The 18626-nt window shown below is 47.4% G+C and overlaps 2 protein-coding genes across 2 annotated transcripts in view; one reads left to right on the top strand and one right to left on the bottom strand.

The window, feature by feature from the left end:
- The window catches only part of ZCCHC14 (zinc finger CCHC-type containing 14), a 49431-nt gene extending 45228 nt beyond the window's left edge, over positions 1-4203 (top strand). Inside the window, exon 13 of the mRNA XM_065848056.2 lies at positions 86-4203. Coding sequence (XP_065704128.1) covers positions 86-141 — 56 coding nt within the window. The 3' untranslated portion in view covers positions 142-4203. The remainder of the gene's footprint in view (positions 1-85) is intronic.
- A 316-nt stretch (positions 4204-4519) lies between these two features.
- On the bottom strand, positions 4520-13324 carry MAP1LC3B (microtubule associated protein 1 light chain 3 beta). The gene is made up of 4 exons (XM_065848411.2): positions 13181-13324; positions 10432-10487; positions 8065-8171; positions 4520-6237 (listed from the first exon to the last, which is right to left on the bottom strand). The coding sequence occupies exons 1-4, from the start codon at positions 13218-13220 to the stop codon at positions 6063-6065; spliced, it is 378 nt and encodes a 125-aa protein (XP_065704483.1). The 5' UTR covers positions 13221-13324; the 3' UTR covers positions 4520-6062.
- Positions 13325-18626: the final 5302 nt, after the last annotated feature.

Raw genomic sequence — 18626 nt, forward strand, 5'->3', positions numbered from 1 at the left:
GGAAGGAGACGGTTGTTCTAGGAAGTTCTGAGATGTGGCAGACGTGAGAAGGTTGATGTTTAATTCTCCCATTTCCTCTCCCCAGGTACATTCAGGCTGAAATACGCTCCTCCCTCCGAAAGCCTCGACTCCACAGACTGACCTTTTATCAGCCGGCAAGAAAATACTGTAAGCCATGGAGACGTAAGGAGATCGAAACACAAAACTGAGACGTCCAGTTGCTGTTAAGCTTAATGTATTTTTTAATCCAAAGGTGCTTTACTTTATTAGACTAGGTAGAAAATCTAGCTTAGGGGGTGCATCAAACCCATTTTGGATTGCCAAATTCAAGCTTGGATCTTGTCGTTGGAACTTCTGACTACGCGTCCTCGGACCGACGGACGGTGGAGCTGGCCAGCCCCGTTTGCTGTTGCAAGTACAACATCCGATGTACTTATTTTTTATTATTATTTTGCTGGAGAATGTTGCCACGCGTGGACTTTCTAAGGTGAAACGTCTGGCTCCAGGGCAGCTATGTTGGGAGGTGAAGCTGGAGGCTGAGGCAGGAGCGGCCGTTCCCCAGAAGGACTCGGGCACCCCTGGGCTAGGTAAATCCTCTACTTTTTTTCAAAAGTGATCAGGCACTAATCTCTGGGATTTTTAAGGATTGCACTACAGAAGAATGTAAAACTCTTCAAGCTTTCTGCACTTTGAGCAGACGGTGTCACTCTGAGACCAGTGCAAGAGGCAAAGAAGTTCCAGCTTTTAAAAATTGGCACCAGCAGGTTATGTGACTTAACTCCACAATAAAAATCTTGAGTAAATCTCTCCTTTCCCTTCCAAAAGAACCCACACAACAGTTTCGGTTCCTTCTGGAAACAAACTTGTGCTTCATTGTCTCACTTATTACTAGACAGTGCTGGCTTCCCAGCAGTGGAATAATCGTAGTTTCCAAGGGTCCAAGTCCCAGAGACTCCAGGGTCATAAAGGCTTCAAGGATATTTTCCTGTAATACACAAAACAACCTTTACGTCCTGTTACTGTATATAGGTCTCTTTCACAGAAACCTTATTATTCTGCTTTTGTAAATGAATTTTAAACCATCCTTTAAAAAAAATAACAACTCTGGTGGCAGAGTTTGTAAGCTTTTGCTTTACTTTATATTAAAAAAACCCCTTTGATTCCTACCCCAAGGCTTTTGCTACAGAATTCAGAAGTGGTAGAAGTCGAACATGTAAAAGGTAGTAAACTTCATTATTATCGAGACTTTGAAGGATTTCTTGTCAGCCTCCTTTGTTACACTAGATTGTAGATGACTAGCTTTGGTGTTAACTACTTTAGCGTACATCATTTGTGGGTGACAAATCTAAATTAGGACTTGAGAGGAAGCCAAACAAAATCTCGAACTGTTAATTTGAAACAGTTTGGTCCTGTCTGGTTGAAAGAAGACACTAAATCCTCGTGGCTCACCCAGGGAATCCAACAGCATTAAAAAAATATAATAATGGGTGAGGCTTTCTCTGGAAATTGTCTGACACAGAGATACTTGCATCCTGTAATTTGGAAGACACCTTTAAAGTCTGAAGCCTTGTTTACACTTGGAGGTATTTGTGACACCGATTTAAACCACACCAGGATGAATAGTTTGTGTGAATAGGTGCTTGTGGCGCTGACGTTCGCTGGGACGCCAGGGAGCTCGGATCCCAGGAGGGGTTTTGCAGTGATGACCCATCAGTGCAAGGGAGGAATGCGGTACCTGGGTGGTCAAAACCCTTCCTGGGCCATGTTCATGGGAAAAATGTAAAATAAATGTTCCGGGCCATCCTTCTGTCCCACCGAGGGAGGTGAGGAGGAGAAATGAGCATCACCGGTAATGAGAGAAACCAGACTCGGTCCAGGTAGTGATCTGCGGCTCGTAGCGGATTTGGCTTTGTGGAAACGGAAATCTAAATTTGCAAAATGTTTGGTTTTAAAAAAAAAAAATAGAAAAAAAGATCTTTTTCTATTCCTATGCAATGACAAAGCAGATGAGGCGTGTGTGTGCTCAGCCCAGAATGGAAACGCTCCTGGTGGCTCTGCCTCCGTGTGAGGTGACACCCAGACCTACAACACTAAACGTGATGAAAACTGACAATGCAATTAACTTTGCCTTAATGAGCTTGAGACAATGGGAGGAACAACCTGTCACACCCTATTTCACAGAAGGAAACGCTGCAGTTTTCAGTGACCATGTTTACTATTTACAGCTTTGAGGGTCTCTCCAGTGGCCTGGAAACACGTGCTGAAAGCCAAACTTTAACTTTTTCTTTTTTCACTTTTTTTAAACAATATTGTATTTAAATAAACTGTATTTCAACACACACACAAGTGTTAAAAACCTGCTCAAAATAGCAAAAATCAACAGCAAAAAAGAAAGAGAATAATTTCTGCACCAGTTTTAATGCCCAAGGCTGGGCAGAGTCTCGTCCAACATTCATCAGAGTGGAAACCGTCACGAAGGGACTGGGAACCTGAACGTTTGTCCGGCGAATGGTTTCACCCCTTTTGTCAGAGCTTTCTGTGGGATCGTTTCCTTTCTGTAAAGTTAAGGCTGATGTTTCTTATAGCGGCCGATGTGAACTTTTGAGGTAACGGTTTTAAATGGTGAAGTCTGGTTTCAGATTAAGTTCCAATTAATGAGTTTGGAGCATCTTAAAGCGAGACGAGCATCAGAGAGAAAGGTCTGACAGGCCCAAATCTGAGCAACTTGTGGCCTCAGATCCGCTACCGAACGCTGCCCACTTTGCACCGGGAACAACCAAAGCTGGGGAGTCTGAACAGAGCACTTTAGTTCCATAAATTAATCCTTCGTCTGGTTTTTAAAAGGCACAAATCCATCTTTTTACCCCTGCAAAGGCAGCTTGTTTTAGGGTAGTAGTTCCAGCTTCGTGGCTGAAAGAACCAGTTCTTAAAACCTATTTTTATACATTGGAAGACGGAGATTTCAAAGAATGCTATTTATTCCTATCTTTGTCCTAAAAAATTAGTTCTCAAAATGGATTTCACTGTGGAATAGAAACAATTTGGAAGTGTCAGGGGGAAGGGAATCTCATGTCACCTCCCTGCAGGGACATGGAGAAGCTTGCGATGCATCTTCCCTGCATGCGACATGCGGTTTCAGAAGGGTTTTCCATTTGGGGAGCATTCCTGCTGGAAATAACTTTAAATAGGACGGAATTTCCAGCAGACTCCTCCTCGCGCTGGCAATCTGCAAACTAAGCGTTAATAAATGCGCCAGGCTCGACGCTGAGCAGTGGGAGAGCGAAGAGAGAAGCCTCAATTCAGCAGCGAGGTATCGATCAGAGTTCCACGATGCTTTTCCTTAAAGCACCGTCACACTCCGCTTTTTTTGTGAAACTTTTTCATACCACGGGCTTTAAATCTTGGCAAATTAAGTGCCAGACTTATCAAAACCAATAGTCTAAGACTAGACCTTCACCATTACCCAAATTCTGGTTCAGGCTGGCAAGCTGCAGGGTGAAGGAACTTGAAAATGAAATGTAGTCTGGTGTTGGGCAGCGACGCTCCTCCCCAAAATAGAAATGCCATTTATCGACCCCCCTGTGCGTGGGTTCTGTTGGGTCTGTGTTTACTGGAGGGCAGGAAACTGGGAGCTGTGGGACCGGGGGAGTCTGCAATGTGTTACGTGAGATGGACGTGGGCGAATCTGGACAAAAATCTGTGTAACTGGGCACTTTGGAGAGCCTAGAAAACACTCGTGCTGGTGGAGGCCCCGGTAACCCCGATACCCCCTGCCCAACGACATCTTGGGTCAAAACCCCTTGGAACTACCTGTTTGCTCTCTTCAGTTTTTTTCCGTAAGCTAGAAACATGGTGGTACTGAAGCAGAAAGCGAATCCTGTGTGTTTTCAAGTGCAGATGAACAGCTTCTCTTGGACATCACTTTCCACTAGGAATGAAGGAAACTCCTGCTCCCATTTGAGCCATTTCTTTTACTTCGGTCAATTCTAGTATTACAAATTGTGCATGTAACTTTATAAATATTTTAAATAGTTTTGTAAATATTTAATATTCAGCTAATTTGATTTTGAATTGTAAATGTCAAGTATTCTGGTATTGGGATTTTTATGTTTTATTATACTTTGTTAAAAGTAAAATTGTACATTTTTAGAATGTTTTTATCTGAGTAAATTTAATGTATGGAAAATAAAGAGTTAAACAGAATCCCTTTGTGTGTGTGTGTGTACACATATATATATTTGTGTATATATATCTATATATATATATATGTAATTTTTAATTTAAAGGGGTTTCTCCATTTGGGCAGTTACCAGAGATGGTTTTTTTAATTCCATTTATTACTTTTGCTGTCTCGCCATCCACAGACACGTGCTGGTGAATCACAGATCTCCTCGCTCGCCGTCCTGGCCTCATGTTTTGCACCTTGTGCATCCCAGAGCTGGTGGAACAGACGTCTGTGCCCTTCCCTACAGAGACTCAATGGAGAAAAATGTCTAGAAAGAACCACGCAAGCCATAAATAAGTAGGGATGTAATCCATCCATATCAGCACTGTATTAATTTTTAAAAAAAGCAACATTTGTACAGGAATATCAGTCGATCACGTCGTAATTACAAGTATGGTTGTCAGTTATGAGTTAAACAATTTCTTACACGAACAAAACTAAACGTAGAACAAGCTGCATTTAAAAGTTTATGTTGGAGTAAAAACACAAAGAACAATAAAAAATCAGAAGCACTGTGACCGAGATGCATGCAAAGAGGTGTCGTCGGTACAAACTGTACACCTTGCTGAGCTGAGAGTGCCAAGACACAGCAGTATTGCTTCTTTTTCCCCCGTTCTAGTGAGTTAGCTTCCAGTAACAGGTGGGGTTAGTTCACAGACACATAATATACAAGAGAAATCTCATCCCGCTACGCTCCACGTGACAACGACTCTAGAGAGGGAATAAACCACAGGTCCTACGCGCTGCCGTCCTGCGTCCCCGCTCGGGACGGTGCCGCTGCCACTGCTCCAAACGCCAGGCAGGCGGCAGGAGATTCAGTGAAGGAAAAGAAAGTCAAAATAATAATTTGTTCGTTAACTCACAACTCCTGGGCGCGAGCTGCTTCTAAAAGCGGTTCTCCCCGATCCCCCCGCCGTGGTAGAAGCGACTGGGGGTTCCAGTGGTGTGTCCCCGTGTCCCGGTGCGATGCGCCATGCGGAGGGGGCGACGCGGGCGCTGCTGGTGCCGTGGTGGCACCGGCACGGACCCGCCAGCCCCTGTCCCTCGACACCTTGGGGAACCGCAAACCCTCGGGCTGGGGGGATGAGCTTTTGGAAAGCAGCCCATCGAACACCAGTGTCTCACTGAACACACAGGCCTTGGGAATTCAGCACAGATGGGAGTTTATTTCAACGTTACCTATCTGGGTGCGTATTTTACACTTAAACACTTCCTAAAAACTACAATAAAGCTGTCGTGTTTGGTAAAGAGTATTTCAGAAACTGGCACCGTTTCTAAGTTTGCGGTGCTGCGAAAAAAAAAGAGACAAGAAGAGTTGGACTCCCCCAGCTCACCCCAAGCCCTCGCCTTAACTCCCTGCAGCGCTGACATGCGTCTCATCGAGCTGCCCAAGACAAAGCTCCGCTTTGGAACATTAAACCATATTTGCTCTCGTAAAAAGCCTTCCCATTTAAAAAAAAATTTCGGAATCATAGGGAGGTTTTCCACATGAAACACTTGAGCTCCTCCGTGGTGCCTGTTTGCTTTTTAAAGTCAATCAAATGTCCCTTTATTTGCAATTGTCACATGCACAATCAGGTTCCGTTCGTCAAGTCCAGAAATGTAAATGTGCCTGTGTGGAATATTACAGCAGGTTTCGAAGCTGGAGGTGCTCGTCTGTACTGTTTAATAGTCACAAACAAGGCAAGGTAAGATGAGACACCTGCTAAAGCAAGACTACGCTAAGGGACCGAGAGCAGAGGTGACATCCGTGTCTTTCCCTGGGGTGTGTGTGGGGAAGAGTGGGGGTGATGGCCAAGGGTCAACCCAAATCCTAGGCTAGAAGCCGCCTGCATGTCTAGATGGAAGATTGCACTCCAAAAGTCTCCTGAGAGGCGTACACCATGTACAGGAACCCGTCCTCGTCCTTCTCGCTCTCGTACACCTCGGAGATGGGGGTGGAGACGCTCACCATGCTGTGGCCATTCACCAGGAGGAAGAAGGCCTGGTTGGAGTTCAGCTGCAGGCGTCGCCTGGAGGAAGAGGCCGGGGAGGGGGGGAAGGAGTTTCACAGTCACAACAAAGCGTTTCCACTCATGGTTAACAAAGGTTTTAGGACAGATGGCAGAAGAAAGTCCTCGGCCACCAACAGCAGTAAGATGGCCCCACCCAAAGCAGCCCCATCACTGCAGAAGGGATTTGCTTCCCACCTCGAGGTTGTGTTAAATTCACAGACTCATAGAATCATTTCGGTTGGAAAATACCCTCAAGATCATGGAGTCCAACCATTAACCCACCCCTGGCACTACCCATGTCTCTAAGATCCTCATCTCTGTCTGTTCAACCCCTCCAGGGACGGTGACTCCAGCACTGCCCTGGGCAGCCTGTTCCAATGCCCCACAGCCCTTTGGGGAAGAAACTGTTCCCCAGATTCAACCTCCTCTGCTGCAACTCGATGCCATTTCCTCTCATCTCAGAGAGCTACAGACTCACAGCAAACATGTAACTGGGGTGTCCCCTTGGACTGTTCATTCCAGTTGAGGGGAAATGGGTTATTTCTGCTGAACTGCCTGCTGGCAGCCGGTCTGCAGAGAGCAGCTCCTGCTTCACAAACCAAGTGAGCAGGAGGAACTCGGATATGTGGAGGTGCAATCAAAGAAAAGAAGGAAAGAACAAGAGATCAGAAGAGCTTCCTGCTGCTTCTGCTCACTGCTGAGGGGCAGCGGCAGCTGGAAAGGATTTATTGAACATCCAGGCACAGCTCTGGAATGGACCCTTCCAAAGCCAGGCTCTGCTCACCCAGCTGAGCGGCAGCAGCTCAGTGAGGACAAGCTCTGCTCTGTGCAGGAGGAGCTGGCCGAGGACCAAGCCCAGCTGCTACCAAGTCACCTAAATAAAGCCAAAAGAAAAAGGTGGGAAAAATCCTTCACTTTGCTGTTAAACGTTTTGCCCAGGGGCCTTTCATGTTCATGAGAAATTCTGGAAGACTTGAGCAATCTGGTTCCTGTGTCCAAAACTCTCCTGCTCGTATAAGAGCTGGGATTTGCTTGTGACAGTTTTTGTACAAACTCTGAGGGAGGGAATTGTTTGGACACCTGGGACAACTCTCAGGTTTTACAGTTTGTGGCCTCCAAGAACCGACTCGCTGCTACACCGTGTTCGACAAAAAGCAAATTCTGGTTTGCTGGTGACCTCCAAGTTTACCGCTTGAGAGCTCTCGCTAATCAAATACTCGTTCTTGACATCAAGCCAGGAGAAATGCCCTTCTAGGAGAACTTCTGACCGCGATTCTAGACCACACAACTTCCACTCCAGGGCTACTTCCCCTTTGCCTTCTCTTGCGAGCAAAGCTCAAGCTCCGGCACAGAGCGGCACTCGAGCCGCAGTCCGGGACAGAAAGACACTGGTCTGAACGTGTGTTTTTCAGGCCTCAACACTGTCACCGAGGGAAACCTCATTCCATGATCAAAGGATGCCAACATCAACCCAAAGCGACAGCTCAGAGCTCTGGCTCTGAGCCTGAACTCCCCCTCCAGCGGGTGGGAGAGGGACTCCCAGGCACAACACCAAAAAAAGCATCTGAAAATAGCCCAGTGGGAAGCACTGGGGCCCTGGACCCTAGGCACCCATGTTAGACAGCGATTCGTGGCCCCACAATCCCCCCGCTACCTCTGGGAAGCTGTTATTTCTCAGGCAATCAGACTAACAGCTCAGCTTTTTTCAGGAATTTGTCCTAGTGATGATACCAAGGGCTTGTTAGATGAATTTTCCATTTAAAGAGTTCCCAGCTGCACACAGCAGGTGGGGAACTAACAAAGCATGAGGTTGATGCAGCTTGCACTGAAATCCCAGCACACTACCTGATAATTTTGATCAGCTCGCTCATGTTGACATGATCCGGCACCAGGAACTTGGTCTTATCCAAAACTGGAAGCTGCTTCTCTCCCTTGTACCGTTCAATGATCACCTAAAAAGAAACAAACAGAAAGGAGCAGAAGATGTGAAAAGGTGTCTGGTGCCCTCGTCTCTCCCGCTCTGTTTTACACACAGCAAGGTACAAAAATTTATGCTCAAATCTATTTCCCTACATTTGTGAAGGCAGCGTCCCGAATCTGAAAAGGAAAATTAACATTATTTCCCTGCCCCTCTTGTTCTGTTTGCATGTCCCTGCATGAAGGGGTAACAGGGATTTAACAGTTGCAGTGCCGTTTTGGAACAGCTCGTTTGCTGGAATCGTTTAATGGAGCACTGAACCACCCAGCAACAAGGAAACCCAAGAGAAAATAAAGTGCACGCCCCTCTGTCACCTTACAGCGGCTGACTAAAGCACCTGGGCTGCAAACTCACGCAGTTTTCACAAGAATTTCTCCAGTTTCAGGCCACCTCTTTCTAAGAATTGGCCTTCCAGATCACTATGCTATTCTGTTCACCTCTCATCGTTCCTCTAACACATGAGAGCTACTTTTGAAAGGTATAAAGCCTCAAAGGAGAGAATTTCCTCCTCCTTAATCTCAAGACTTAGCTTAGGAACCAGTAATTCTGTCAAGATTGTTATGTAGTAACTACCAAATTCAGGAGGAAATGGCAGATTTGCCAATTTAAGCAGCACCCTGCCCAGCAACTGTGTGTAGTTCCTGCTTTTAAGAAATGATCTCAGAATTCGTGCACTCCTGTTTCCACAGCCACGTGGGTTTTGTTGTTTTTAAATCAGCGGTAGCTACGTGACACCATTCGCTTGGATCGCTGCCACGCTCACGGGGTCTGGCTGTGTTGATATTCAGTCGCTGCATAGGTGAAGAGATATTGAGGAAATGTATTTAATTACACCGGTTTCAATAAATGCTGGTTCATTCTGAAAAAAAAATACTACTTTTAAAAAGGTAGATCATAATGTATAGATAATATTTCCAACAGCAAAATGAAGGATGTTGACAGCACAGGAGGGATTTAGCATGAGTGTGACGTTGCGTCTGATCTCATCCGGAGCTGCTAATGACAATAACGAGGCCGTGACTCAGGCTAAGACATGGACAGACAACCACAACAAGCCCTGAGGGATCCCAGCAGGGCTCTGCCACAGCTGGGATTGGCATCACTGCATCTTCAGCCACTTGCTTAGGTACCTCTGCATTTCTTTTTTGCCAGTAATATGTCCACAGCTGACTTAAAAACAAGAGCTTTGCTCTAAGTCGATGGCTTTCGATCTGCAGTCACAGAGCTTGGGGACAACTGAGTGATCTGTGAAAGGTGGGTGAGAAAGCAACCTGCTGTCAGGAAAGAGACTGAGTAGGAAAGGGCCTTTGGGGAAAACTGCACGTTCCAGAAAAGGCAGAAAATCTCTGCTATAAAATATTACTTGTTCTCATGCCCAACAGCACAGAAAACCAGCAGCAGTGGCTTTGAGATGAAGTAGTTTAAAGCTCAAGAAAAGCTGAAAACCTTTCGGTTTCGATTTGATACAGTGACAACCGCTTCCGTTAATGAACTGGCACCAGAACTGCTGACAGTTTGCACGCACGTTGTTCACACAAGAATCTCCACTTGCAGGGATCATCAGCTCTCAGCAATGAGAACCAATGGTTGACGGGTCTGATTAATTTCTCTCTTCAGCCCCCCAAGATCTCCTGAGACCTTCCCTGTTCCACCAAGTGGCAATAAAGACAGTTCTATTTATCGCTTACTGCGCTGACAGCCGTCACACAAAGCCCACCAGTTGTGGAGCAAAAAGAACCTGATCCATGTCTTCTGCTTCCTAGGATGCTTTGCTTTGCATTCGTAACCTTGAGGACACCATAAATAAAAGAAAATAAAACTTCAGGCAGCATTTAGAGCTGACCAGCTACAGAAAAATGACAAGGTGAGGGCTGCTCTGCTTTTCAAGGGGAGGTTTGTGGGTTTGACAGCCAAGAAGCATTTAAGAGATGAGAAGAGATGAACACTCAAGAGAATCTCAGAGCTCAGCCGGGTGTGGTTTCCTTTGAAATTACAACACATGACTTCAGTACGCAGGAAACCTCGTTTTCTCCATTCCCCAGTGAGCACCTTGCGCTGCCACGCTGACTGCCAGTTACTGCCTTGAGAATGTTTCTGAAATCCAGGCTTAATGACCCAGAACAGCCAGATTTTCATTTGGTCTCACATCAGGACAGCTCTTTTACAGGTTTCTAACTATGAAAAAGAAAACGAGACTGGAAATTGAAGTGAAAAATGGAAAGAACCAGACTTACTGGTATTTTAGTTGGATGCTGATCTCGAATCAGTCGTACATCTTCCACTCTTTGCTCTGCAAGAGATTAAAAAAAAATCTGTTCAAACATCAACACTTAATGCTGTTATTACCTTATTTTTCCACCACTGAAGAGAGGGGCTGCCTGTTAGTAAAGGCCACAAAGGCAAATTCAGGCCAAGCAGTTTTGGACTGGGACGGCACTGTCACAAGTAAAGCGTCTCCTCTGACAGGTGATACTTCGCTCTTTAACCCAAGGTGACAAGCACTGCATGCTGCCTAGAAAGTGTTAAAGGAGATGCACCCCCCCACAAGCATCCCCCTTCACTTTCTCCCCACTACAGCAGACACTTAATCTCATAAATTCACGGCATCAAATAACACCCCCCAAGTTAATGACTGAATATCCTGCATGATTTCTGCGAGATCACAGGAGAGGAAATTGTCGACAATTACTTGAGACTCAGGAGCAGCCGGAGCCTGGCAGCATCAGCTTTCGTCGTGCGCTCTCGTGTTACCGAATTCCAGTTTTCTATTTTGATTCTGCCGCACCCACTGTCGCAGAAGCTGCTGGGAGCTCCTTGTGTACCTGAACATTTCACTGCTTTCCATGCCAGTTTTGAGGATAAAGTTCACCTCTCCTCAGACATAAATATTAACAGCACCAATATTATAAACCAGGCTAAAGTACATCCGAGCCAAAGCAAACAGACGCGGCTGCGTTCAGAGGCAGTTGCATCTGCTTACACCCTACTTTCACATTCAGTGAACTCAGTTTTAACCTTTCCAGTTCTTTTCTGCAGGCTGGGGCTTTCCAAGCCGTTTCCATCTTATCAGCACCTCTCAGAGAAGATTTAGCATTGCATCACGGCTTTAACAGACACCTGCCCGGGGAGAGGTGCCGCTCACGGGAGGGGAAGAGCTTCAATCAGCACGCACTGACCCACTCTGTGCTGGTGTGTTAATGCACAGGACGCAGCGCCTGCCCCGTCACGCAGCGGTAACATCACTCAGCTCCCCATTAGTTCATCTGCGTGCATCAAATGAGCCTTTTGAAGAATTCGGGAAGGAAATGCAACTCACGTGAATCACGGTTTTATGCTGGAGGTGAATCAAGCAGCACTAAGGCGAGGGGAATGCAAAGCCTTCACCCGGCTGCACATCCCCAGCCTCACTCCTACAGACCAGCACTAACACCTCAGGGGCACAGATTACTAGCTAATTAAAATACTTTTTAAGATTAACCAGAAACACAAGAGATACAGGGAGTGAATGAGACCAACTGTCAACCCAGCAACCACAGAAACGTTTAACTTTTCAACTGAAACAGATCTGTTCACAGCAACGTTATTCAGCAGCACTCCCTGCAGTAGAAGGAACATAACCTGGACAAACCATTGAGATTATTGTAGACGGTGTGTTCAAAATCAGGCTGCAGTCAGCCACAGATAAACACTGTTCTCTGACGACACTAGTTGCGGCGGCAACTGCTTGGCTGCCATCCTAGCTGAACTTAATACCTGCAACACAGACTGCTGACAGCCCATGGGGTCAACAACAGTTTTGGAAGGCTCCGAGAAGAGGGGCAGCTTAAACACAGGCTCCATTAGATCAGAATTCCCTCTGCTTCAACATGGAGAACAGCTTAGGTTTAATGGAACAGCCAAGACAAGGGTGGGCTCACCAGAAAGCTCTCTTAAGCAGCTTGACTTTAACCCAACAGCAGAAGGAAAAGAAAATCTGGATCAATTACTTCCACCAATTCCATTTTATGTACAGGATTTTATAGTTCATGCAGAAATAGGTTACGCTGCCAGTTCTCGTTACCCTCAGCGCGTTTCAGCCTGCCTCGCCAACACACATGAGCAGATCCCAAGCTCCTGGATTGCTTTGGTCCCATCCTAAGCACAGAAAGAAGCACTGGCACCGCTCTACCAAGGCTGTTCCTTCTAGAAAAAAGACTAATCTCATTGCCCCAGCCGTCATTACACAGCTCTTTTCCATGCCTTGCTAGTTCTCAATAACTGGAGACAGGAGGTTTAGACATCCCGGTTGCTCGCAGCTCCCTGGGCAGAGAATTCCTGACACGGCGCCTGGTACCAACCCAGCAGAGCCCAGTTCTGCCCATGGCGCAGCCGGAGCCGGACACGGGGCGGCCACGGCTCCTGGCACACACACAAGCGATGTTTTCCAGGCTCTTGGGAATTCCGCCGTCGATAATGGATGATGGAGAGAGAACCATCTCCCCACCCCTGGCTCCTTTGCCAGCGCTGAGCTCACCCTGATGCAGCTTCGCCACCTCCCGCACACCCCGACACCCCCAGGAGACCTCCAGGAGCCCCCAGCCCCAAAACTCCCAGGCTCTGTCCCCACGCGGGGGGCTCGGCCCGGCTGCCGGGGCGGAACCAGCCCCGCGGAGCCCGAGCCGGGGTTTGTTTCCATCGCAGCCCCGAGCAGGCGGCGATTCCCCTTCGGGCCCGGCGGCCGCTGAGCAGGGCAGGGTGGCCGGGCCCGCTCCGGAGCTCCGCTGTCAGCAGCAGCCGGTCCCGGCCCGGGGGTCTCCGCGGCTCCTTGACGAGATCTGCCCGCTCTCCGCTTCGCCGATCCCTCCCCGTAACGACGGCAGCCACCGCCGGCCTGTCCCACCGGCCGCCCCCGCAGCCCGAGCGACGAGGCCCGGAGGGGGCCGGGACAGCCGGCGGGCGCTGTCAGCGCCCCCGCCCCGCCGCGTCCCTTCCCGGAGAGCTCACCGAAGGTGCGGCGCTGCTTGAAGGTCTTCTCCGAAGGCATGGCGGCGGCGGCTCGGCCTCAGGCCCGGCGGCGGCTCTGCGCGGCGGCGGCGGACGACTCCGAGTGCCGGCGCCCGCCCCCCGCCGCCACCACCGGCGGCTCCGCTGTCAGCTGACACCGCGCGTCACGGCGGGGCGGGCACCGCCGACATCTTGAGTGTGGCGGGATGGGCCGCCCGCCGCCTCCCCGCGGCTGGGTGCTGTGCCTCGGGGCGTCGCCCCGCGGGGTGTACGGCCATGGTGTACCCTGCCGTGTTCCGCCTTGGCGACACAGCCGTGGCTGCCTCAGAGTGCCAGTGTTCCCTTTCAGAGACAAGCGGCCCTGGCTGCCTCAGAGAGTCCTGTCGGTCCCCCCTCAGTGACACACATCCATGGCTGCCTCAGCCCTACCATATGCCCCCCTCAGCAACACACGGTGATGGCTGCCTCAGAGGGCCCTGCCAGTGTCCCCCTTCAGTGACACACAGCCATGGCCGCCTCTGAGAGTCCTCACAGTGTCTCTCCTCAGCAACACACAGCCATGGCCACCTCAGAGTGCCCTGCCAGTGTCCGCCCTTAGCAAACGCCATGGCTGCCTCGGAGTGCCCTGCCAGGGTCACCTCTCAGGGACACACAGCCACGGCCACTGTTGGGCACCCTGACATGTCCTCCTCTCAGCAACACAAAGCTATAGCTGCCTCATAGTGCCTTGCCATGTTCTCCCTCAGCAACACACAGCAATGGCCACCTTGGAGCCACCCACCATGTCCACCCCCAACACCATGTGCTCTTAAGTGACTTTGCCTCCCTGCAGAGGTGCAAGTTGAGTGATGAGCCTTCAGTTTGCCTTCAGCACAGACAGAAGGGAGCACGAGGAGGCCACGGCAAAGTTTACGTTCAGGGAAAAACAATTTAGGGGCAGGTGTTCCAGTTCACTTTGAAGCCCACCACCTGGCCTCGTGCGGTCTGTCAGGAATTGATTAGCTCGCAAACAATTTCGGTTGCAAGCCAAGTTTGCTCACGTTCATCCTGCGATTATAAATGCCCAACTGTTCCTTCCTTTAGCAGCTTTCTGACACAAGCTGTTGACTGTAGACTTTCAGCTGCCTTGCTTTCTCTTTCTCTCACATATGTTCCCAGCACCGTGTTTTGAAATATAAGAATGATTTTGCAGCAATAGGACTACACAATCTCGCCGTACAATCCAGCTTCTGCAGCTGAAGGGACAAGGAGTTGCAGCCATCAGTGTCCTTATCGAAAGGAGAGTGAGAAGGAACGTTTTCTAAGCAGCTTTGGGATTATCAGGGGGGTTGTATTTTTGGGGGTGGAAAGATGGATCAAAGTTGGAGTAATGCTGTGCTGTCATGCTGGAATGAGGGTTCGTTACCTAATTTTGTGATTCAGGGTCATACAGTTCCGGTGGCTGTGTAATTATGGGATGAGACACCTAAAGATGTGACTAACCAAGGAGAGAAAAACAGCCCAAAGGTCTGTGAATGCTCCATCCGTCACATCACTGTCCAGGGACAGCAGGTGAGACATCGTGGATGATCATAGAATCATAGAACAATTAAATCATCTTGGTTAGAAGAGACCCTCAAGATCATCGAGTCCAACCATAATGTAACTCTAGCGCTAAACTGTGTCCCCTAAGAATGTCATCTGTTTGCCTTTTAGCCCCCTCCGGGGATGGCGACTCCACCACTGCCCTGGGCAGCCTGTTCCAATGCTTCACAACCTCTCTGTGAAGAATTTTTTCCTAATATCCATTTCAACGGAATTCTTTCTTATTTAAATGACTGCCTTTAAAAAAAAAAACAAACCACCGAACATTTTATGGGCTGAGGAAGAATTGATGTCCCTCAGGGACCGCCGCGGGCTGTGATGCTGTGGGCAGGAGGACCAGCCCTGCTGAAACCACATAGCTCTGTTTTTTTGGGGTGTCCAGGTCAGTCCTCGTGGCAGGACCAACAATACCAAGTGCTGCGTGTCGTGCGGTTTTTCATCCACGCTCCCAACTGTTGGCAAGGCTGCAGCTCAGGCTGAAAGCATCCATATGGTGCTCGGGAAGAGCCACAATCAGAGTATCTGCTGACAGGCTGGGCTATCGCATGTTCCGCTCATGAATAATCCGCAGAGACGGTGAGAAGGAAAACTTAGATCCGCGCTGAGACTCGCTTGACCTTCCCCTCCTCATCTCAGCGTTTCCCCGTGTCTGCGTGTCGACAGCACAGACAGTTGGTGAGTCTGGACTTGAGAAAGGTGTTAGGCGCAGTTGGGACGACAGCATGGACACAGGCTTTGGGACCGGCTCCGCCTAAGCACCCTTCTCCATCCCCGGTGAGAAAATGACGCTTTTGCAAATGCTTTTTGCTTCAAACTTGGTGACTGTGCTAGAACAGAGCCCTTTAAAAATCCAGCCCACAGAGTGTTTTTTTTCTAGTCTTAGAACACTTTATAAAACATTTAGTCTGAAGAGGGGAAGATGTAACTGGAAGGAGACATTACATTGTCTTCAAATATGCAAGAGGTTGCTGCAGAGCAGAAGGGAATTAGCTCTTCTCTGCATGCAGTGAGTGTAGGACGAGAAATAATGAGCTTACACCTTGGAAAAGACAATAGAAATTAGACATTGGGTTAAGGGTAAGAATAGCTGAGCACCGGAACAAATTGCCTAGGAAAGCAGTGTAATAGTCACCATCCAATACTTTTATTTAACAGGAAATTAGTAAAACATCTGTTCTGAAGAGTTTAGGAAGAATTGTTCTTATCTCAGGGAGAGGAATGAGGTAATAATCTCTTACAATACCTGTCAGCCCTGGTTTTTCATGAAGCAAAAGAGATGTGATTCGCCCAGACTTACAGAGCAGGTTAGAGCACAGGCTGGGGTTGGATTCCAGCTCAGGTCCTCGTGTCTGCACCCTGTACAGCGGGACGTACTGAATCTTAAGTCTGAATTAAGCAAACAAAAAAGGAAAACAAACAGAAAAACACAGGCTTTCCCAACCATTATATATTTTCTTTTTTTGTTGTTAAAAAGCCAGTATGGATGGTGACTCCAAACCCAAGCTGATATTTACAGCATTTCCCTGGGGAAAAACTCCCGCTTACCACTAATGCCAGAGAAAACCGAGTTTCCATATGAGCTGCCCCACAACAAAGTGAGTGTATAAACCGTTCCTTCATTTTTCTGGTAAAATAATACTGAAAAGGCTTTTTTCTGGTGTATAGACAAAGCTGTTCCTCTGCATTGCTACCCCCTCGCTGGCAGACAGCACTTCAGTGTCTGGGGCTATTAGCTCAGCAGCTGTCAGCAGTATTAAATTCACCAGAAACATAGAGATAAAACCCCCATAAAATGAAAGGAAGGACACTGTGCTAAGGGTAACTTGCATTTAAACCTGAATCAAAATCCCTCAGTTATTTTCTCATGAATTGTTCTTATTGAGCTAGCTCAGCTAAAGATCAATGTGGGCCTTGATTTTTTTTTAATACAGTGTGCAGCCATTACCCAGCTATTATTGGAGATTTTCAGATAGAATCAGATTGTAGTGAATTGTTTGCAATGACTTAAAATAACTATTTTGAGAAGTTTTAATCTTTAATTTGTCTTAAGCTGGTGAGTACTCTAGGAACGAATTCCCAAACTTTGATTTGCTCTGTGCAAGTCACCTTCTGAGTTAGCAAAACTCTAGCAAGAATTGATAAGAATAACAAAATCTCTCTCTTTTGTGGGGATATAAAAGTGTAATTTGAGAAAAGTGAAACTAAAGAAACCACTCGTGGAACGTTTTCCCTATGTGGGTTTTGTCTGAGATCCAACAACAGATGAGCCTGTCCCTTGGTGGGAACACTGACACTGTCTCTCTCCTCTATCTGGCCACCTATTTCACAAGACTTTTGGAATATAACGCTTTTGAGATCATTAGACAGATGCTTTTCTGGATGGTAAATCCATACTAACACACAGATGTGTGCAACGTCATCACAAAAACATCATTTTTTAGAATGTTTGGCTAAAAACTCATTGCACTCCCCCTGCAAGAGGTATTGCCCAAGACATCATTGCTGTGGACTGTAACCCCAACATCGGTTCCAGCAAACATTTATTGGCTTTGGGATCAAGTTTTAAATGTGAGCCATTGGTTTTACAAGGAAATACAGTAAATCAGTTGTTGTAAGCAACAATAACTTATGTTTATGTACTACTTTTCACTCAAAAAGATCCATAACCTCTTGGCAAGCAGTAACGACAGTGTGAGTGCGGGAGGCATAACAGGGAAATTGTGGAATATACAGCGTGCAACAAAGTCTGCCACTGATTTTTAATACTCCTAGGATTCAAGCAATTCCACACATCAAATATTAACCAGGTACTACGTAGCCTGTGGCTTCAGTAAACACCCTCCTTATTTACACCGTGAGAAACTGAGGCACGCAGAGACTCAGCGAGCTGCCTGCCATTGCACAACCATTGCTCAGCAGACCAGCCAGTAATAAATAGCATCTCAAACACCTGACTGCCCGTCCCGTGATCTGTCCTGAATGGGATAATGCTGCTGTGTGTTGAGCCGAGCTGCCAGAGGTGCTGGGCACAATGAAATTGTTCAGGCTGGACCGCAGCCAAAGCTGAAAGAACAACAACAACTCCTTCTGGTAGAAGTGCTATAAAGTTTTTGGTGATCCCAAGTGCTCTTGACCACAGCTAATAGTAAAATCCACTAATAGCTCATTGCAAGGACAGTATGTTGAAGAAAGATCATACACTTTTTGTTAAAGAGGAGGCACCAAGCTCAGTTCTAAAGTAGAAGGATGCAAAACCTTTCCTGAGTCAGCAGCAGCATTTTCTGCAGTGCTCTGGGTTTTCCAAGAAGAGCCCAGTCTGTCCACTGATCAGTTTATCCTGCAAAATCTGGTGAGATCAGTGTCCAGACAGAAAGGAAGAAGGTGGGAAATATTAAAAATCAGGATGAGAAGAGCTATTTTCCAGCTTACAATAGCAAGGGGAGAATATCTGAAATTAAAATGTGTGCATCACAAAAAAAAACAAAGGAAAATTCTTCAGTCTTTCTATTGAAATATTCTCTCTTCAAAGTGCCCTGCCTCCAAGGATGCTTATTACAAAGCACAAATCGCACTGCAGGCTTGTGCCAAAAAAACATGCTGCAAATACTTTGTGTGGCAAACAGGGCTTGCAAAGAGGGTTTGTTCATCTGTCTCAGCCTGCCTTGCCATACTTTTCTGTCCCTCTTGCCAAATGGAAAATAAATAATTCTTTCCTAGCCGTTCAGGTTATAATTGGCTGGATATGCCATCAGCCGGCTCATCCCTGCTCAGAGGCTGGGAAGGCGTAAACACTTCCAGGATTACAGAAAATGAGGACACTAACTTTGGGACGAATCCAAAGCCCTTTAGAGTGAGCGTGAAG

Source organism: Patagioenas fasciata, chromosome 13, assembly GCF_037038585.1.
Source record: "Patagioenas fasciata isolate bPatFas1 chromosome 13, bPatFas1.hap1, whole genome shotgun sequence".
Lineage (NCBI taxonomy): Eukaryota > Metazoa > Chordata > Aves > Columbiformes > Columbidae > Patagioenas > Patagioenas fasciata.

Bases quoted from the DNA above. Each gene is read 5' to 3' on its own strand.
- MAP1LC3B (XM_065848411.2), bottom strand. From the start codon at position 13,220: ATGCCTTCGGAGAAGACCTTCAAGCAGCGCCGCACCTTCG. The intron at 8,172-10,431 runs GTAAGTCTGGTT...GTTTCTTTTTAG, and splicing joins AGCATCCAACTAAAATACCA to GTGATCATTGAACGGTACAA. The intron at 6,238-8,064 runs GTAGTGTGCTGG...CTCTTCCTCCAG, and splicing joins GAGCTGATCAAAATTATCAG to GCGACGCCTGCAGCTGAACT.